Genomic DNA, 21,795 nt, shown 5'->3' with positions numbered 1-21,795 from the left:
TGGGCAGCCCTTTTAATAGTTAAATTATTATAAATGAATAATCTTCTTATTTTGCAAAATAGAATAAAAACTCATTTTACTGACTCATAGCTTTCGGACTCTGCTGGAGGGCGGACTTATGTTTGTTCCAGTTATTTATTGCCACACTCTACTTCTTACACCAAAAGAACGGTTGGGGTAATTTTCCATGCATAGCTCTTTGTGATTTTGTGTACAGTTTGGATCAAGTTAAATTCTTTTGGCTGAGAGAACTGCATGTTCCCTTTTAGGAGTTGTTTTTTCAGGCAGCAGGTGTTTAATTAACTCTTTAACACAAAGAAATCAAAACAACGGCCTCTGCTTTATATGTTTAGTAGACGTGGGGTGGTCTGTCACCCCATTAAGCGACTACACAAAAAGAAAGATAAATGCCCAAAGTTCCACAACCTACTTGTTTTTTTCCTTACTGGTATTTAGGCCATTTTGTTTCGGCTCACAAATCATGCAAAACATAACTTATTTATTTATGCTTTTATTTTTGTCTTGTGATTGGTATTGTATTGTGATTTTAATATGTTTTAACTGTTGTAAAGCACTTTGAGTTGCTTCGATGTCCTATTGTCATTTGGTTGGCCAATGAAATGTCAGACAGATATTGGGTAATGCGTTACATATAGTAATTGTGCATACTGTGTCTTGTGTTTTACAGAAACTAGCTCCTGGGGTGAACCAGTTTGCCTATACGTGCATACAGGACCATCCTATATGGACCAACCAGCAGTTCTGGGAAGCCACTTTTTACAGCGAAGTTCAGAGCCAAATCCGAGCTTTGTATCTAAATTCATTGGAGAAGGGAAGCATCATTGCAAAGCTTAAGGTAAGAAGAAAATAAACTATGAGCACAGCAATGGTCATCATAAATCCTACGGAGCATTTGTAGACATTTCCATTCATCTCGACTTGGCCGTGTCTCCAGGAGGCTGTGCCCGTTTCCACTGTGGTGAAAGAAGAGGATCAGACTGCCATGGATTTGGCAGCGGAGCAGCTCAGGTGTTGGCCCAACCTGAGCAAGGAGAAGCAACATGAGTTGGTGAAGAATGAAGAGAGCACAGTGTTCAGTCAGGCCATTCACTACGCCAGCCTCATGGTCTACCTGCTGGTCCCCCTGGACACCAGCAAGAACAAACTACTGCGCAATCCCCCAGTGGCAGACTGGGAGAGTGGAAGCAACAGCATCGTCACAAACAGGTTACATGTTTCGCACAATCTTGTCCTTTCTTATGGGAATACACTGTTTGACAAAAAAAAAGTTAAATATGCTATGAAAGAAAAGGAAAAGCAGCATCCATGCATTGCTACCAGATTAATTTAAAGTTACCACAAAGGGATAGTGGAGGAGTTCAAGTATCTCGGGGTCTTGTTCACGAGTGAGGGAAGGATGGAGCGTGAGATCGACAGGCGGATCGGTGCAGCGGCTGCAGTGACGCAGTCGCTGCATCGGACCGTTGTGGTAAAGAGGGAGCTGAGCCGAAAGGCAAAGCTCTCGATTTACCGGTCGGTCTACGTTCCTACCCTCACCTATGGTCATGAGCTTTGGGTAGTGACCGAAAGAACAAGATCGCGGATACAAGCGGTCGAAATGAGTTTCCTCCGCCGTGTGGCTGGGCGCTCCCTTAGAGATAAGGTGAGGAGCTCGGCCACTCCCCCCTGTGGCCGAGTAGAGCCGAGTAGAGCCGCTCGTAGTAGAGCCGCTGCTCCTCCACGTCGAGAGGAGCCAGCTGAGGTGGCTCGGGCATCTGTTCCGGATGCCTCCTGGGCGCCTCCCTCGGGAGGTGTTTCAGGCATGTCCCACCGGGAAGAGGCCCCGGGGAAGACCCAGGACACGCTGGAGAGACTGTCTCTCGGCTGGCCTGGGAAAGCCTCGGGATCCCCCCGGAGGAGTTAGAAGAAGTGTCTGGGGGTCCCTGCTCAGACTGCTGCCCCCGCGACCCGGCCCCGGATAAGCGGCAGAAAATGGATGGATGGACAAAGGGATAGAAATGTAGTGCGAAATAAAGTTAAGGTAGATCAATTTGTCTCACATGGTTAAAGCCTTGTGCTCCAGTTTCATGATCTGGGATTACTTATTCCTCTATGAAATAAGATGATGATAAGTACGTGCGAGAGCATGATCCTTTTTCTCAGTAAATGAAATATTCTCCCTGACCGTCCAGTAAAAGTCCATCTGGTGAACTTGGATGGCTGCCACAAAAGATAGTTTTTTTCTGAGACATTGTGTCCTTAACCAAACCAAAGACCTAAGTCGTATCTGTAGAAAGGAAGGATGCTCTGGCTTTTCTCAGAAAGATGTGCTGAGATGCATACAATTGAGATTGAGCATACAATATTACAGATTCAGAGATAATGCTATTGAGAAAGAATAGATCCAGCAAGAGCCTTGCATCACCATCACTGCTTCATATAAAACATTGTTATTGACTAACACACTCTGTGATTGATACAGGTCTCGGTGCCTTGCTCTATTGGGTTGCAAATCACTCTTTGTTTTACTGCTCTTTACTCTTACAAGTTCCTTAAAGTCAACATACAAACCCAATGCACTGATCTGTCTTTTAACACTGGTTTAGTCTCTTCATATTTTTCATTCTTCATTTATGCCTCTGTTTACAGCATTGCTGGCAGCGTGGCCGAGAGTTTTGACACTGAAAGTGGTTTTGAGGAGTCTGAGAACAGCGATGTGGCCAACTCTGTGGTCAGGTTTATTGCTCGATTCATCGACAAGGTGTGCACTGAGAGTGGGGTGACACAGGACCACATCAAGAGCCTGCACAGCATGATCCCAGGTAAAATAATGTGCTACTGGAAAATGTACCAAAATGAACATTTAACAGTAAAGAATTCTCAATATTATTAGTTGTTGCAATGATGCATACACATTCTTATACACACATACACTGTTGTTCTTGGTCTGTGTGTACATGTGGTAATTGTGTGTACATGTGGTAATTGACCTCTACGTCTGACCCATAGGCATTGTAGCTATGCAGATGGAGGCTCTTGAAGCAGTTCATAGAGAGAGCAGAAGACTACCCCCCATACAGAAGGTAAGTGTTCTATACTGCAAATATCTCAGTTCAAATAATGTAAACGTTTGCAAGAAAATACTAAAACTAGTGAGATTCATAAAAATAAGTTTGGTTCTCAAACATTTTTCATTTATGAGTGATTGGCTACTGAAACCTATCTCCAAGTTCTTGTAGGACTTTCCATCAATTTTGCTCTTTTGTATTTTACCAGTTGGCTTTTGGAATACCATGTTACGTTTCTGCCAGTTTTAGGTAATTCCCCTCGCGCACACTCATGCACACAGGCAAACAACATGCCAGCATTGTCATGGGAGCAACTTGCAGGGCTCGGTGAGCAGTCTGGTCTGATGTCTGGTTTATTTTGTTGCTAACATCTCATATTAATGTGTTGGGCAGCACTTACCTGGACTGCACGCTGCGAGTGGCATGCTGAATACAAAACGTCTGAATGCCACTATATGTGGTTGAAATGACAGTAGCAGGTTCTGCGTTATGGAAGTGAAGTAGCATGGTTACATTTTTTTCCTTTGTGAAACAAAAATGTTAACATAAGCTGCTTTTCACATTTATGTGATTGCTTTATATGCACAAAAGTTTTTTTCTGCATAAAACCCAATCTTTGGTAAAACATGATCAGTTATCATCCAGCAAAAAAGCAAAACTGTACAATACAATAAAATAAACTAATATGTAATTCATTTTCATTTCAAACAGACTTCAAAAACATTTTATTTCTTTCAAAAATAAAAACAACCTCAATTTTCAAAGTAGTTTTTCCCATGTCTGTCGGACAACAGTTTGTTTTTGAAAGCGCTTCATAAATAAACATTAACTTTGACCTTTAGCTTGAGCTCTTCTTTCCAGTTCAAAATGTTAACATGCTTTAACTAAAGCATGGATGCAAAATATTTTTTTCATACATGTAAAGTTCTCATGTTTTCCATTAACAGTGACATCAGTTTGTAGACTGCTACAGTTTGTCCCTTTGCAGCTGTCTGTATGAGCCATTATCTGTTCCTTCCCGTCAGCCTAAGATTCTGCGTCCTGCTCTGCTTCCTGGGGAGGAGCTGGTGTCAGAGGGGCTGCGAGTGCTTCTGGATCCAGACGGTCGGGAGGAGGCCACAGGGGGCCTGCTGGGGGGTCCTCATATCCTACCAGCAGAGGGCGCTCTCTTCCTTACCACGTACCGCATCATCTTCAAAGGCATTCCTCACGACCCACTTGGTCAGTGGCACATGAATTCACCGACGTTTGTTTTTTGTACTCGTCCTGATCATTATCCTTATAACACTCACACAGATAGATGTATGATTTCTGTTTTACATGGTTCTTTTTCAATTACAATTGAAATATATCTGTTAAATTATTAGAAGGCAGATGTGCACTTATCGTTTCAGTTTATGGCCAATTAACTTCAGAAATCAGATTTGTTTTACATTTTACAAAGTTTAAATATGAATTCGAATCATTAAATTCATTTTACCCAAGGTAAATAAAGGTAAACTTTTACCCAAGGTTTGACACTATTTAAATTCCTATTTCTAAAAGGGTTTATTATTGAAACTGTGTTTATAGTTGGAGAGCAGGCAGTGATGAGAGCTTTCCCAGTGTCCACAATGACCAAAGAAAAGAAGATAAGCCTCCAAAATCAGCTGCAACAAAACATGCAAGAGGGTCTACAGCTCCGCTCTGCATCCTTCCAGGTGAAGTAACTTTAACTTTAACAGTGAGTGATGAGTGTCAGCTCATGTTTGCACAGTCCTGTCTGTCAGAACCCTGCTCTGACCCAAAACATCCTGGTTCTGATGTTGTGCTGTGGTCTTTATCACATGTTATTTCCCATGTCTGTTTCTAGTTGTTTGTCGCTTTATGATATATATAGCTATTCAGATTCAGAGGAAGATGACACTCAATTCTATATTTAATTTAATTTTTGTTTCAATGCTTGTAATGGGAACAAACACAGATGTTTTTTTGTATGTGAAATGTTTAATGGTGTTTTCTTTTTAATCATTGATGGTTTGGATATATTTGGGGAGCCTATAACAAGACAAACTTCCTTATGTCATTACCTTCTTAAACTCTTTATTTTGCTCACATTGTTTGCAGTTGATTAAAGTTGCGTTTGATGAAGAGGTGACCTCAGAGATGGTTGAACTCTTCAGGAAGCACCTTCAGAGGCTCCGATACCCTCAGTCAATTTTTACCTCATTTGCTTTCGCTGCTGGACAGACAGTGCCACAGATAATCCTTCCCAAACAAAAAGAGAGGAACACTGGCTTTCGGTATGAACTTCAGACATTAATAAATAAGATAGTTAAATATTTATTTAGAGTGTTTGAAATGTTTCCTTCTTTTATTTTCACAGAACACTATCCAAAACTATTGTTAAAGGTGCCAAAAGGGCTGGAAAGATCACCATGGGCCGGGGAAGCCAGTCAACTCTGAAGAAAAGTAGCAGTAGAACAACCTGGAATGAAGATGATGACATTTCAAGTATATGTTACATTAAATATCATTCACACCCCCAAACGTAAACCTCTAAAATATGGTATGATGCATTAAACTTGTTATGATGTTTCAGTATCGGATGATGGAGAGCCACCACCGAGCAGCACTTTGCGAACGTCCGAAAAATCGACAATGGAGCAGCTGGTGGAGCAGTCCTGTTTCCGTGACTACCAGCGGCTCGGGTTGGGCACCATCACTGCCAGCTCGTCCCGCTCCAAATCCGGAGAGCAGTTTAGGATTACAGCCGTGAACAGACTTTACTCTTTGTGTCGAAGGTGATGCTGACGATTGCAAGATAAAACTGATTAAGCTTTGTGATATTTGTCTAACTTGTGTTTAACAAATGTTTTAGAATTTGGCATCCCACATATCACGTTTTCATTAATTTGTTATCTTGTGTTTGTTTTAGTTACCCGGGGTTGTTGGTGGTTCCTCAGGCTGTGCAGGACAGCAGTTTACACAAAGTGGCACGCTGTTACAGACACAATCGCCTCCCAGTGGTGTGTTGGAAACATCCACGCACCAAAGCCGTCCTCCTTCGATCAGGAGGATTCCATGGCAAAAGTGTTGTAGGACTATTCAAATCACAAAACCCTTCTTCCTCAAGTAAGCAGTTTCACATCCTTATTTGTTTAAGGGCAGTGGTTCTCAAATATGTAATACTAAGAGCTGCTCGATTATGGGGAAAAATAATAATCGCAATTATTCAAATCTTAATTGAAATCCCAACTATTCAAACAATTATTAAAGGTGGTTTTTTTTATCATATTTCCTCGTGGCGTGGATAAATCATTTGTCCTGCCACGTATCAATCATAAAACGCACCTACCGCTCACCTGCAGCCGCGTCAGGCTCGTCCCCACGTTTCCGCGTGCCTAAGCGCATGGATCTATCATAATATAGTTCCCTCAGTGCACGGGGCAAAATGAAGACGGAGAAAGACAGTTCGAGCTGATGCAGAAGTGGACAGAAATCTTCGGGAGACGAGAGATGCGATGCGCTCTGTTGCGCTAATAAACAAACGCACGTGTGTGTAGTATCAGTCCGCACGGGGGAGTGCGCATGCGCACTTCCGCCTGCGTTCTCAAATCGCCGAAAAATCGTCCATACCGCCTTTAACTTTGAAAGTTTCTAAAATGATAATAATGAAAATAAAGTAAGTAATGTATCTCAAAGAATTACTCCACAAGTAGAAAGGTACAATCCATGAGCCAAATTCAAGGAAACGCGCACATGCTCATTTTACGCACTGTAGTGATAATGTTAATCTCGTTTACTCGATTACACAGTTTTAGTAATCGATTCAATCAATTGCAGTTAATGCTATTGACATTCGATTAATTACACAGCCCTGGTTAGGCAGATTACTCTACAGGTCAAATATTTGCTCGGTTTGGAGTCGATTTAATATTTTTTTTTAATTTTGTCCCCCTTTTAGTTCCTTGTTTAGAACTAGTATAGCATTTGGGTAGTTTTATTTTATTTCTGGTTTAGCCCTAGAATTGTCCAGTTTTAGACCTGGGTTAGATCTTGTGGTACTCAACAGACCCAATATTTTCTGCAGTGATACTTGGTGTGAAAAGTTTGACAACCACTGATTGACATGAAATACACCTTGTCCACTGAGCTGTTTCTGCTGCTCTTTCTGCCAGTTTCAGAACCGGTTTTGCCGTTTTCCACTTTGAAAATGCTGGCTTCTGCATTTTCACTGTTCCGGTGGAATACTAAACATAAAACCTTTTTATAGTTTAGACTTACTAAAAGTAAGTACCGGTAAAATAATGTCAGTTTAGGAGAAGAACAAGTAAATGCTAACTGCTGGCTAGTAATCAATGCTATGGCAACAAATTATTATTAGCTGGAAACCCAAGCTGACAGTCGGCACAGAACCAGCGCCAGCCCAGAATCAGCCCAGAATCAGTACCTTGGTGGAAACAGATTATCACTGCATCAAACTTTTGTGTTTGTTCTGCAGCTCCAACCTCATCCTCAGAGTTGTCCAGTAGTCTCGAACAAGAAAAATATCTGCAGGCAATCCTCGACTCCATACCAATCTACTTCAAGATGAACGGCAATAACACGCTATCTAACCGCTCACTTGTTGGACTTTCTCCAGGTACAGTATCTCTGATCACGCTGGATTTGCCCAGCTACATAAAACTCTTTGACCTTTCTATAAGCTACTTTTACTGTGGGAACACAATGAAGAGTGCATTGACTACAGTTCTTGTTATAGTGGGTAAAACTGCCAACTCGACTCGCAGTTATTTTTGTGCAGAGCAGTGACTTCAGACAATGACAGACGTTACAGTATATGCCCCTTATTGAATATATGAGACTTTCTGCAGACACTAATCTAATTTTTTATGTTTGCTAAGATTTGGAAGGAAGTGTGTACAATAAAAAGGTTATGTAAAAAATACAGGACAACCTTGGGTCAATGCCCTGCCAATAAATCTGAAAATGTCCCACTTGTTTTTTGAGTATTAGAATAGAACGGTTGTGTGTTGTTTTTTTGTACAGCCACTGAAAGGAGGACGTCCAGGTTACCAAAGATGACCCCTGTCCATTTGGATATTCCTTTCACAAGCAGCTTTACAAGAGGAGGTGAGATAGTTCTCCTACATTTATCATCCTTCAAGATAGCTTTACAGATACGTTTTCTCCATCTTAAACAAAAACAAATTAAAAACTGCCGGATAAAACAACTGCATTACTTTACATTGTTTTTGTTTTACATTATGTTACACTTAAATCTTCCTTAAATGTTGCTTGAATGTTCCTCTCAAACAGTTTTCTCATTTTAAATAGGTATAGCTGCATATTAGTTTGTGGTAGAGTAATGTGTTGAAATATTGCATCAGATTACATGTTATGCACCTAATCTCAAGGCTTCGGCTTCTGGCCTTTTCTCGAAGTAAACACACTGTAAAAACAACAATTGCCCATTTCTAGTGGAAAAATCATAGACCTTAGTATAAATCTTATTTGAAGGTTTCCCAATTCATTCCTCACGTTTCACAGTAATTGAGGCAGTACTCTTAAGATACATTCTTTCTGCCATGTCCATACATCATCCTAATCTTAACGTCACAAGGCATGCCCATGTATCTGTGCTCTAAGCAAGTTATCTGAGTTGGTTTTGGTGTCAACGTCATTTTGAGATAATTTGTCTCTACCCCTCTCTCTGCCCTCATCTGTTTCTGAACCTCATGTAAACCATCCAGTCCTTGAGTACAGAGATAAGCTTTTCACTCACTCACACCAAAAACATTCAAGTAAGGAGCGGGCCCACAGTCAAGGTACAGTGATCAACTCCATTGCCCGAGTTCTTTCTAACGTCGAGCTTCATTACATTACCTCTGCCTAACCCCCACAAGTGGTCACTAACCGGTCATGCGCTCCTCTGCACTGCGCTGCAAACCACCTTCTACAAACATTGATAGAATTGCACTAATCTTTCCTGACTTTGTGGGCGCTACTTTGGGAGCCATGGTTTTTCACAGACCCATGTGGCTGCTGTAATGTGGCCATCATTGTTAATACATTGGCTCGCTAGCGCCAAGTGTGCACAGCTCAGAGTCTGTGGCGGAAAGAAGTCTGTTTGTCATGGCAGACCAGAGATGAATCACACATCCAACCTGTGGCTAACCTCATGGATATTCAGTAAAAAGTCCTAAACATCTGGATTTTTGCATTAGTGAAATTTAACTTCTGTTATTGTTGTTAAAAGTTGCATAACTGAATTAACTGGTGCGCCAGTGATTGCGTATTTTTTGTATTTTAAGCTATCCTTATGAAGTATCTTTTTTCAACTTTCAATTTTACAGGGTTAGTCAAGGGATGTACAGTATGTAAAGCGTGTGCCAGTTTTGAGACTGAAAGAGCTGGAGACAAAGTGAAAAATCATGTGCATTCATCAGTGATTCATGCTGCTGGAAAACATTGCATGCTAGTTTCCAGAGAAAAGCGTACAGTATGTAAACTTTTATAAAATATCAACTTCTGCATCTGATGTTTTACTCTTCATTGACAAAGGATAAAAACACATGTAGAGTGCATGAAGTGCGGCATGTCCTGACTCCTTCAAACACGACAAATACGACAATAGTGTGACTTTTCTTGAATCCTTTTTGCATCCACAGGCATGTGGGCCAGTCTCAGAAGCAGCGCAAGGCTGAGCCATCACCACACAGGAACTGAAGTGGGGGCCAGGCTGGCAGGGAAGGATCTGGCCCCCCCTGCAGGCAGCACCAGTCTCCAGGCTCAGCTCCTCAAACACCAGGCTGCGATTTATATTTTTGGAGAAAAATCTCATTTAAAGGTGAGGACGTAAATTGAATTATATTATATTTGATCAACCTGATTGTACGTGTAAAGAAATAATTATTTTGATTATTATTATTATTATTATTATTAGACATTGTTTTAGTAAAATCTTTCATTTGTTTCTCCATGTTCATTATTTTCTTTAATTCTAATTTAATAAGTTTACTGCATCACCATCATAATAGCCTTCTGTGTTGATCAAATTGAGCTGTGTATTTCCTGACAGGGTTTGAGAGTGGATGCATCTCTGAACTGTGAGCTGGTCCCAGTGGACTTCGCCGACACACGGCAGGTCAAAGGGAGCTTCAAAAAGCTTCTCAGAGCCTGTGCTCCCAGTGCCACTTCGTCTGATCCCCAGGACTCCTTTTTCAAAGCCTTGGAGGACTCAGAGTGGATCCTACAGGTAAGTTCTAACAACTGTTTAATTTGGAATAGCATCTCGTATTTTTTATTTTACTAGTTTTCCCCTCATTTTATTGTTTTACCAAGGCCACACAAAAGCCATGTTCCCTTGGGAAATGTTTTCATAATGATTGGTAATTCCACTATCACCATTGTTATCTGACTGACCCCAGAAGTCTTTATATAGACCATTTTACACAGGCCAGTTAATAGTTTGTGGGAAAATATTTAAATTAGTGTGTGATGTACTACTAGGTCAAAAGCTGTATTGAATGGACACTAATGATTAATCCATTTTTTTGTGTTAATCGCTCACAGCTTCACAAGATTTTGCAGTTGGCTTTGTTTCTAGTGGAGCTTCTAGACAGCGGCTCGTCTGTTCTCCTGAGCTTAGAGGAAGGCTGGGACATCACCACTCAAGTAAGAAAAATGTGTGCTGTGGATCCATTAAAAAATGAATGAAGAATGAATCTGTGTTCATGATCAAACAGCGTTTGTATCTTTTATTTAGTGTTTGTACTGTTCTTATTGTATAGTATTTTATCATGACTGCACCTAGGCACGTAGTGCCCATGACAAATTTCCCTCCCAGTGACAATTAAAGGTTGCATGGACGATTTTTTTGGCACAAATCTGAGTCTTATTTCCTCGTGGCGTGGACTGCCGATTAGTCCTGCCACGTATCAATCATAAAACGCACCTACCGCTCACCTGCAGCCGCGTCAGGCTCGTCCCCACGTTTCCGCGTGCCTAAGCGCATGGATCTATCATAATATAGTTCCCTCAGTGTACGGGACAAAATGAAGACGGAGAAAGACAGTTCGAGCTGACGCAGAAGTGGACGGAAATCTACGCAAGACGAGAGATGTGATGCGCTCCGTTGCACTAATAAACAAACGCACGTGTGTGTTGTATCAGTCCGCACGGGGGAGTGCGCATGCCGAAAAATCGTCCATTGCGCCTTTAAGTTCAACTTAACTTCTTAATGGAGCTCGCGCCGTTCAGTAAAAAAAATCTGCTGTGACTTTGGTTTGTTTCTTGGTGCTGAGCAGTACTTTTCTCCTCAGCTCTGCGCTCTTAGTCCTTGTGAACATCAGCCGCCAAGTGATCTGCGCTCGTCCTCATCAGGACTGATAAATTATATTGTGGAAAATTTAACCACCTGATATTTTCTTGAGAACCGAGCTTCTCCTTTCAGGGAAGTCTCCCAGCCTAATTTCATCAGTGAACTCTAGATCGTGCTCACAGGAGCAGCTCCCGGTCCCTGTCTTTGGACACAGGTAATTCCAGAGCCGGTATATTCATTTTATACTGTTCTTGTATAAAAAACATAATTAAATTCAAGTGTTTGGTGAAAACCAACTATCAATTTGTCTTTGACAGCCCTAGAAAAAATACAGTCAGTGATTACACTCAAAACGTGTATCTTTGTGTCTTAATCCCAGAGAATTGAATGGGGATCAGTATGTGGAAATAGAGCAGGGTATCTTGATCAGTACCTGATTGTCAGCAGAGGCACCTGAACAATATTTTTTTGATTTGTATTAATCAGAATATGGACTGACAAAAAAGAAGTACATTGTTCATAAATCCTATTTGAAGTTAAAGTTTAGTCTTCCATTTGTGAGGTGAAACTGCTTTGTATCTTTGTATGCATCAATCTTTCTATTCAAAGAAGAAACAAAATCCAGTATCAGTAGTACCTTAACCTATGTGGAATTAACTGTTACATAAAAGACTTACTGAACTTTATAAGTTCTTTACTGAAGTATTTGTTTGGATGTAAGTATCAAGATAGGAGGTACCCCAATTAGCGGTAACCATGGCGAAAGGGAGGACGCATGAAAGGAGATGTTCCCTTTACATTTCTGAGGATTATCCACAGACATGCATGGTATTTATTTGGCTGGGTTCATTAGTACAAGCCTTGTTATAGAACAGGCTCAGCGGCACCACCTGCTCCTCCAGTATTCACTTGCATCATCGTTGACCCGTTTTTGCGAATAGTTTAACTGACAAATAAGATGCGTACAGCCTTAGGTCATTGTTGAGTGCTGCTTTCTGTAATGACAGTTTATTTTTCTTTCATTTTGGGTGTGTTATAATTATTTCTATCCTGATCACTATCCATGTGGTTGCTTCATTCAGCATTTTTCTGCATGTTTACTCTCTGAGCTCATATTTTCCATATTGACCTGTTAAATTGCACATGTTTGCCTTGCAAGCGTGTCCTTCAAATGTGTTTACTGGGTTTTGAAGGCCCCAGGCTGCTGTTTTAAAGCGTAATTTGTGGATCCCTTATGCCAGGCACGTGTTCTGCTCGGAGCATCTCTCTCCACGGGCCACTGGCTGCATTACGCCAGGTCCTGATCAGGCCCACACAGGCAAATGGGCTCCATATGCTTTGGCTAACCCCCCGTACATGGACCATAGACACCCAGCAGACTCAAAACTCTACCTTTTGTATTTTTGCTTTTTTGCATTTTCATAAAAAACACCTTTTGACACACATACGATGTTCCACCTAGACTACCTGCTATAAGTAATTGCAAACCCGGATGTTGTCTATACTCCTCACTCTGAGATGGATGTTGCTGAAAAGCCCAAGGGAAGCCACAAACTATGTTTCCCGCTCATTCCTCAAGCGTCAAGCCTCATTAGTTGTGTTGGAGGAGACACGGGCAGGAACGCAGGCCAAGCATATTGCATGTGTGGTGCTCAAATGGTGTTTAGTTGAGTGCTTTAAAATCTTCACGCACAAAGTTATATCAACATTATTGATAGCAGATGATCAACTTGGATGCCTGTCTTTGGTGTGTCATTGCGTTTCTGTTCAGACCTAATCAGTTATTCCTTGCATGCTTTGTAATGTACACATCACATCTTTGCAGGTGGTGTCCTTGGTGCAGCTGCTGAGTGATCCATTTTACCGCACTCTGGAGGGTTTTCAGGTGTTGCTACAGAAAGAGTGGCTGTCTTTTGGTCATAAGTTCAGCCAGAGGAGCAACCTTAACCCCAGCAGCCAGGGCAGTGGCTTCACACCCATCTTCCTCCAGTTTCTGGACTGTGTGCACCAGGTAAATGTATTCTCTCTCTCAGTAATGAGTAATTCACATACATCACATCACTTGTAAAAGGTGTATAAAGCGGTTATGATGTACAGTGTACCTGTACATTTGGTTTAACTTTGCTCTGTTCATGCCTGTCTTAAATTCTAACATGGGTGTTGAACCATAGAGAAGACTGCTCCCCAGATGGTCTGTAAACTCATCGTGATCAGGCCTGACTTCTCTACTTGCGTGTTTCAGCATCCTTTCATATTTGAGTGCTTGTTTCAAGATGCATGTGGAAAGAGTCAGAGTTGGAACGTGTCAGTCTCAGAATGAGGATGCTTTAGGAAGGACGGGAGTGAGCTTCAATAGCTGAGATAAAGACTGATGACCAATCCAACTAAATTTAGACAATATTGGGGGCTCTTTCCGGTCCAGCGGGTTATCAGGCTCTCTCCCTTATGCACTTACATCCACGCAGAGTTTCTCCATTTTCATCGGATTGCGGACTTGGCAATTGACTCTCTTTGGCCCAGGTTCTGGGCTCTAGAGACAGTAAGGAGCAGTAAAGGAGATTCGCGCAAGAGCCGAAAATAGAAATGTCTCATCTCCTAAACAGCTGTTGTTTTTGCCAGTGGGCCCAGGTGGCCACAAACATTCAACGCTTGATCTTCTTTCACATTGACACAAGAACAATGAGTCCTGTTGGGTTCAGGGGACTCACTAAATGTTTCAGTATTTTGTTCTGGCGGTTTATATCCGTAATCAGCAGTTGCTAAGGCTAACCATAATCCAAACCCCCTACACTGATTGTGAAATAATACCAAAAATAAACACTTTCTAAAAAAAAAAAAAGAGGAAATAAATGGATGCTCCGTCGAACATCTTGGAAGTCCTGTTTGTTCAGATGTGGTTGTGTCTACTTTACTCAATGTCCATGACCCTAACCCTAGATAAGTCAATCATGTTATTTTATTCTCTGTGCAGCGTGTAGTAATCATTCAAGATAAAAAGTAATATTTAAGTATACATTTTCAATCTTCTTTGCAGATTCTGGAACAGCATCCTGTGGAGTTTGAGTTTAATCAGTATTATCTACGATTCTTGGCTTATCATCACATCTCAAACCGATTCAAGAACTTCCTGTTGGATTCAGACTACGAGCGCTTTGAACATGGTCAGTGTCTGCCTGACGTTTTATTTGTTTCATAAAATAAGACAATATACATGTGACGGTATTTAAGATGCAATTACAATCACAATGTGTCTCTAGCCTAGAAAACTGGACATTTGAACATTTCCACATGGCAATAAAAAAATATAATTAACATTTTCAACTTCCCTACAGGCTTGTTGTTTGAAGACAAGGGTGATAAACAGGCCCGCAGAGGCATTTGTATCTGGGACTGCATAAACCGAATGCACAAAAGGAGCCCAATCTTCTTCAACTACCTTTACAATCCTTCAGAGACTGTGGTAAGCCTAAATCTACTGTATTATAGAATAGCTTTAATCTCATCCAATCATAATTCCGTTTCAAATCACCATCAATAACTGACTTACTGAACCCTGCCTGTCTTTAGGTCATTTTGAAGCCCTCCATCGGCATCCCCAGTTTGAAAAAGTGGGACTATTTCACAGACGAGACTCTGTCCACTGGTCCCTGTTACGACTGGAGGACGATGGCCGTGAGGTCAGAGAGCTCAGAGGAGACGGACACGCTCTCCAACAGCCAAAGGCGGATCGTGTGGCCGTGCTACAGCAGCGTGAGCCGAGCCCAGCCGGACGCCATCACCAAACTGCTGTTGGTAAGATATTTAAAGCTTTAGACGTGTTTAAATGCACCAACAAAATGGTTCAAGATCCAGAGATGGGTCACTCCGGTGTCCCACTGCTCCACTGGGTAAAAGATGGGTAATTGTGATTGTATACAATGTTAAAAGCCTTAGACAAGTCAATGAAAATGGCAACACTATATTTTTTGAGATGCAGAGCTTGCAAGAAATCATCTAAAGCCTTAAGAGCTGTGACCATACTATGTTTCTTTCTAAAACTGGACTGAAAGTTAGATAAGAAATAACTGGCATCTAAAAAGTATTTCAACTGGCTGACCAGCTTTTCAAGAATTTTGCCTAAGACACAACGTTTAGGCCTGTAGTTGTTAACTTTACTTGGATTGACATCTTTCTCAAATTTAGATTTCCAGATTTAAATTTAAGCTATTAAATTGTACTATTTAGCTTAAATTAAAGATATGTGTTAGCGGCTAAGTTATGTAAACAGGTGCCAGTGTCAAGAAAAAGGGTTTCAAGTTATCTGGTATTTCAGCTCACCAAGAACTAAGAACCAATGGACAGTGAAGTAAAGTTAAAAGAGCAATAATCCAGACTTTTGCCTCCAAAGGGGATTTCAGAACCAACATTTGATTTTGTCCCTGATTGACCAGGCAATGAACACTAAAAGAGCAAACCAGCAGATACAAAATGCTCATTAATGAAACTCAATATTTTACATTCATCATTCAACTTTAGACCATCCTTGTTCAAAAAGCTTGGCTGATTGTTGGCGGCACAGAATCGTTTTTTGATTTTACTACTTTCCAAAACTTCTTAGGATCATTTAAGTTCTTTAGATCTGAGAGATAATAGTCTCTGTAGATAGTTTAGTAGATCTGGCTTTATTGATAGTGGAGGTACATTTGTTCTGCAACTGGCAAAAAAGTCGCCATTCCCCCTCAGCCTTAGATTCTCTCGCTTTAGCCTAAGCAATATCCCCCTTCAGAGAGTAAGAATACCTGCTCATTAAAGTATTTCCGGTCACGTTTGATCATGATTTGAGGTTTTGGTTTCATAATTGGGATCTATAATTGCATATATCATTTTTTTTTTATCTTCACAGGACATTGAGAAGTTGGAATCAGAACTTCACCAAAGCTCTGATCGATGGCAGACTACACTGGATAAAGTCAGAATCAGCATTCAAGAAGACCTCAATCAAGAAGGAAACGTATGCAGTCAAATATATAACATCTCCAATGCTTTAAAATGTGAAAAAAAGTGCTACAATTTCTCTCCATTTCTTTCAGCTTTCTAAACAGGCCGTGTCGGTGTCGGGGCTCATTCCCACGTCCAGTCTCCAGGCCATTCAGCGTCGCTCCATGCTGCACCTGCCAGAGAGCGAGGACCGCAGCACCTCCACAGCCAACGGCATCAACAGACGCGCTGCAACGCTATACAACCAGTTCACCCCCAAGAGTGACGAGAACAGGTGGGCTCCGATCCCCAGAACTAATACAGTACAATAAAAAGTCCACATTTGGTTCAGTTACTACTGCTGAGGGACCACTCCAGTTTTGGAAGATGATTCAGCGTATTGGTATGCTGTTGAGAAATACTTGTATGCATTCAAATATGTGTAAGATTACTTGGGAATTCCTGGCCCAAATATAAAGATCTTGTTTCTAGAAGAACTTTGCTATGACCTCATTTCTGTTCAGGACAATACTCTTACCAACTTGAGATGATCACAATGATCAATTGCATCAGTAACTTTCCAGCTACATCATTGTTTTGTGTTTTTGGCAAGTCTTCTCGGGAACACTATGTACATGAAAGCATCATGTTGTTGTTGAACATTTTGGAAGGGATTTACTGGCAAAAATCATCTTCAGAGAACTATTTACTATTTATAATTACATGACTATTTACTGACTGATTCATTATAGTAGTCAGAATAAAGTAAACAATCATAATACCGGTTTGTGTAAGCCCTCATTCCTCCCGGAGTGATCCATCGTAGAAAGTGTCATCACAATGTTTTAAAATGTATAATATCATGATGCAGTAAAGTTATGACATTGTTCTAACTGTTCAAAATTCTAAATCTGTCCTTGTCTTACAGATCTTTTGAGGGGATCCTGTACAAACGTGGAGCACTTTTGAAAAGCTGGAAACCTCGCTGGTTCGTGTTGGACATCACCAAACACCAGGTCAGTAAACCACATTTCTGTCGTACTGTCTTAAGTAACGCCGCCGTTAACGTTCGGATCGTTCCAGCTGAGGTACTACGACACTGGGGAGGACACCAACTGCAGAGGCCACATCGACTTGGCTGAAGTGGAGTCCGTTTTGATCACTGCACCAACCATCGGAGCTCCTAAACACATCAGTGAGAAGGCTTTCTTCGACGTGAGTACTGTCATAAGTAACGCCGTTGTTAACCGTTGTCATGTGGAAACGGGTTCATCTCGAGGTCAAAAATAGACCTGAACTTCTTGTCTAATGTTTTTTTCTTTCTTACAATTCTGCTAACATTTAATAGCACGTGGGTTTAGGCTTTTTGACCAGGTTCGATACATTTTACATTGAAACTGTTTATGTAAAGAATGAGAAGTAGCCCGTCACTCAAAATCAGAGCTCACAGAGTTAAACCTTTTGGATACAATTTTCTTTCATGTTTGCTTTTTGCTTTTTGAAGAGTCTCTCACCAGACCGCCCTCGTCTCGGCTTTGTCAGTACTAATATTGACAAAAATATACCGGTAGATGCCAAAAAAAAAGAAGTTACCGCCATTAGTTTTGTGTTCTTACTAATGCATCATTTACTATTTACATGACATGGGTTACTTTGACTATTGAATACCATAACACTCATGTAAAACCATGTCAATTCTTATTTTAAAATTAAATTAGTACCAGTCATCAACTAAGAAACACAATCATGGCACAATTCAATTAAAATAAAAGTCCCATTTGGTCCAAAGTCGGTCAAATTTGTCCATTTCCAAATTAAGCCCGAATGTAATTTTGTCCATTTGTCCGTTACTACGTCAGTCCAGTCTTTAGTCGTTGGTGGTGTTTTTGTCATTTCTGTGTGATGGCCTTTTGTCCTGCCGCCAATAGTACATTCAAAGGTATCCATTTATTGTGTCCATGGCAGGAGTTTGAGGCCCAAGTTCATAGTTCTAAAATTCAAAAACGGTCTGCAGTGCATTACTAATTCAATATTTGTGAACAACAGTAAAGTCCCAGAACACGTGATTGTGCTTTGCCTCTTGGCTGCCACATTTTCTCCAGTAGTTTGCAAAAAACGTGTAAATTCATTATTGGCACACTCTTAAAGTCAAACACCAAAACATAACAATATTAATACTTCTGACATCTTATTCCTTTTAGCTGAAAACCTGCAAGAGAGTCTACAACTTCTGTGCCGCCGACGCTCCCAGCGCCCAGGTGTGGATGGACAAGATCCAGAGCTGCATTTCAGATGCATGAGACGCCGCGGAGCCACAACTTTAACACAGACGGGTTAAAGCGAGGGAGATATCACAACCACTTGAACATCTGTGCCGTCTTTCGGGACTACAATTAACAAAGTGCCTGGTAGTGTTCGCTCACACTTAAACCTTTTCAGACTTGTTGCTCAGCTAACGTCACGGCTCGATTGGTCAGCATCGCGATTGCCGGTCGGCGCGTTACCTCCAGGCCTTAGACGAGAACAAAGTGAAGATAAGCTGACCTTTTTTAGGAGACTGCACTATCAAATACCCTGCGAAATGCTGTAAATAGATCAAAGCAATATCACTGGCCATTCAAACTGTGGGTGACATTTTAGATTTAAACGTTAGACGAAATGGCCTATTAAATCATTTCTATCCAATATTTTTACTACATGTCGCTGCTTGAAAAACAAACACACAAACTATGTACTGCCAAAAAAAAGAGATTTTAACGCACAGTATATAAAAAATGAATTTGTTTGCACTTCTCAAATGTATGCACTCCTCAGAGATTTTTAACAGATGCAGAAAATAGGCTCTAGGCATCACTACAATGTAAATACAAACAGCAGAGATTACACGAGATGTTTTGCACAGCGCATTCAAAAGATTTACCTGACATTTTCTATTTAAATTTGTGACGTTCCCTTCGGTTGAATGTGTATTGTTGTCTGAATAACATGTCCGTCTAATGTAAATTATTTTTTTATATTAAATGTCAAACGGTTTTATTGTCCGTGCTCATGTTTCCTGTACATACGTGTGACATTTCATTTTATATACTGTATTTACTAAACTTTTCTTAACTGTCATTCTAACGTGATCAATTTAGTCTTTTCAAATGTGTCGTTGGCGGTGCAAACACTGTACCTGGATGGCCTGTTTCTTATTTAGTTACATTATGAATTAAAATACAAACGTGCTCTGTATTTATTAAGGGCTTTAATAAACTCAACTTATTTGACTGTGGTTTCTAAGATATTCCCGTTCATCACATTTACAAGAACTCTATGAAGAAGCACGCTAAAAAGATGTCAGAGGTTTTGTTACTGTATCTATACCATGTGTTGTGGTGACACTAATCTTTGAAAATAAATCGAACATACTTGAAACTACCACTGAAAGCCTTGATCGTTTTATTGAGAATCTATTGTTTGGTTTGGTGCATTCATATTCCATTTATCTATGTTCTGCCAGAACACAATTCAATCATGAACTGAATGGATTTTTTTTTCCTTTTTTTTTTCTTTTCTTGTTGACAAAAGATGTTTTTTGGCCTCTTTAATATCACCCCTATTAACCAGTTCATGTAAAGTAAAAGTCTTAATATGAATCCACAGATTACATGATTTTTTGATTTCTGTTTCTTTTCTGTTTCAGAAATACCTCTTTAAAAAGTGCATTAGCACAGTGAGCTAATGAGTGAGCAGGCCCATGAGTGTGTTCAGTGTGTTGAGCAGTCGGATCCATTGACCCAAAGGTTGGCGACTCAATCCTGCCGTTGTGTCCTTGGGCCAGACACCATCTCGCCACATGTGAATGTGCTATAGATGTTCTGGCAGCATATCTCGCATCTGTGTCTCTTGGTTCTTAAATTCTGCCCTCTCTCTCTTGTGGACGGCTGTGGCCGTGTGTGTTCAGGCTCTCAGCAGGTGCAGAGCCACAGCAGCACCATCTGTGGGTGCAGGGATTAGGCCCCCGCCTAAAGCAAAGGACATGCTCCGGAAACGCTCCACTGAGGGTGCATTTACACACGCCACATCAAAACTGGGAATAAACTAGGCCTATTTCCAGAACTAAACTAGAAACAGGACCAGACCAAGTCTACATCAGGATAAGTATAAATGAACCCTGAGATTATATATTATATTTAATGGAACATTTTCTCTCACATTCTAGTCACTTATGCACATTCTAGGCACTCCTCTAAACTGCACTCCTAAAACGGGATCAAGCCAAATATGTAAAGAAATTAGAAATGTTACATAAAATGGCCTTTTGTTGCTCTTGTCATCTTCAAAGCTTTGGTTGAAATACTCTTATTATTTATGAAAACACAATTTCAGTGTAATTGTTATCTTATGTGAGTTGATAGAATGTGTAATGTTTGATTAGAAATGATTTAGTTGAAGAAAACAAATTTAAGTCTGCTTTTGTTCTCATGAACTTCACAGCTGCACAAAAATGCTTCTTGCATGAAACAATTGTTTTACAAGGGCCCCGAAAAATACTCAAGTGACAGATGATAGTGATTTATTTTATTGGTTTGTTTCCGTAGGGCCGCCTCCTCCACTGCACAGTGTGAGCTGCTGGGGGCCCAGTCTGAGGTCCACCTGCTCCACGGCGTCCTCACTGGTCCATCGCACTAGCTCCAGGTCACATTCCTGGAGCTCAAAACTCTGAATTCATGAACCAACCGGACACTATTACACCTCACTGGAGATGGTATATTTTAGGGTTTTTGGGGTTACCATAAATTGTGTGTTCCCTCTCTGCCTTACGGCTATTTACAGGCCTTTAACTTGGGGCCACTACAGCACAATCTGTTTGGCTGGTTTGACTTGTGCATTATGTAGAATCTTTGCTGTTTCTTATTAGTATCATATTTTCAGTGTTCAAGTACAGTTAAATCAAATGAACACACGGTGGTACTTGATCTCACAAGTTTCAACTGCACATTAGTAAGACAAAAAAAGAAAAAAACACAGCCTGGTGTGTACTTGAACACACTTGTGGTACTTGAATTAACGATAAATAAATGCTAAATCACTAAAACAAGACAACTCAATGTGAAAGTATTCCAACTATTCATAATGCAGTTCTTAACAAATATAATGCAATGTAGGTATTTAGTATTCTGCAACTAAATACAAAGTACAAAAAAAGTATTCCTCTTATCAGCGTATCTTTATATAATTCAAAATAAAATACGACGCAGATCCTCTTTTAACTGCTCTTTTATCGAATTGTGCAAGCGAAAACTCATTATGGGAGGTTTTTACTCTTCCAGTCAGATTTTAGCACTCTGAAATATGTTCCTGCTTCAGATTATATTGGCAGTGGATATTCTTGACTGGGATTAGTGCAATTTGTCAAGGGCATTAAGGATACATGTGCCTGATGGGGATTCAACGAAAGACGGCCTTATTTCTGGAGAAGAT

The 21,795-nt window shown here is 40.6% G+C and overlaps 1 protein-coding gene across 2 annotated transcripts in view; it reads left to right on the top strand.

Annotated features, from left to right (window-relative positions):
• The window catches only part of sbf2 (SET binding factor 2), a 78,461-nt gene extending 58,709 nt beyond the window's left edge, over positions 1-19,752 (top strand). Inside the window, exons 18-42 of one of the 2 annotated variants that reach the window (XM_072464669.1) lie at positions 689-856; positions 956-1,227; positions 2,650-2,822; positions 3,010-3,083; positions 4,094-4,289; positions 4,641-4,768; positions 5,175-5,350; positions 5,434-5,561; positions 5,650-5,851; positions 5,986-6,182; positions 7,552-7,692; positions 8,100-8,183; positions 8,804-8,878; positions 9,722-9,900; positions 10,132-10,308; positions 10,626-10,727; positions 13,199-13,384; positions 14,408-14,534; positions 14,706-14,833; positions 14,941-15,165; positions 16,256-16,363; positions 16,443-16,624; positions 17,258-17,345; positions 17,413-17,544; positions 18,531-19,752. In XM_072464669.1, coding sequence (XP_072320770.1) covers positions 689-856; positions 956-1,227; positions 2,650-2,822; positions 3,010-3,083; positions 4,094-4,289; positions 4,641-4,768; positions 5,175-5,350; positions 5,434-5,561; positions 5,650-5,851; positions 5,986-6,182; positions 7,552-7,692; positions 8,100-8,183; positions 8,804-8,878; positions 9,722-9,900; positions 10,132-10,308; positions 10,626-10,727; positions 13,199-13,384; positions 14,408-14,534; positions 14,706-14,833; positions 14,941-15,165; positions 16,256-16,363; positions 16,443-16,624; positions 17,258-17,345; positions 17,413-17,544; positions 18,531-18,629 — 3,747 coding nt within the window. In that variant the 3' untranslated portion in view covers positions 18,630-19,752. The remainder of the gene's footprint in view (positions 1-688; positions 857-955; positions 1,228-2,649; positions 2,823-3,009; positions 3,084-4,093; positions 4,290-4,640; positions 4,769-5,174; positions 5,351-5,433; positions 5,562-5,649; positions 5,852-5,985; positions 6,183-7,551; positions 7,693-8,099; positions 8,184-8,803; positions 8,879-9,721; positions 9,901-10,131; positions 10,309-10,625; positions 10,728-13,198; positions 13,385-14,407; positions 14,535-14,705; positions 14,834-14,940; positions 15,166-16,255; positions 16,364-16,442; positions 16,625-17,257; positions 17,346-17,412; positions 17,545-18,530) is intronic. The other variant, XM_072464670.1, reaches the window with a different exon arrangement.
• The last annotated feature ends 2,043 nt before the right edge of the window (positions 19,753-21,795 follow it).

This window comes from Eucyclogobius newberryi, unplaced genomic scaffold (genome assembly GCF_026437365.1).
Source record: "Eucyclogobius newberryi isolate DKJ021-1_F unplaced genomic scaffold, fEucNew1.0.hap1 SCAF_5, whole genome shotgun sequence".
NCBI classification, from domain to species: domain Eukaryota; kingdom Metazoa; phylum Chordata; class Actinopteri; order Gobiiformes; family Gobiidae; genus Eucyclogobius; species Eucyclogobius newberryi.
This window is presented reverse-complemented; position numbering and strand designations above follow the sequence as displayed.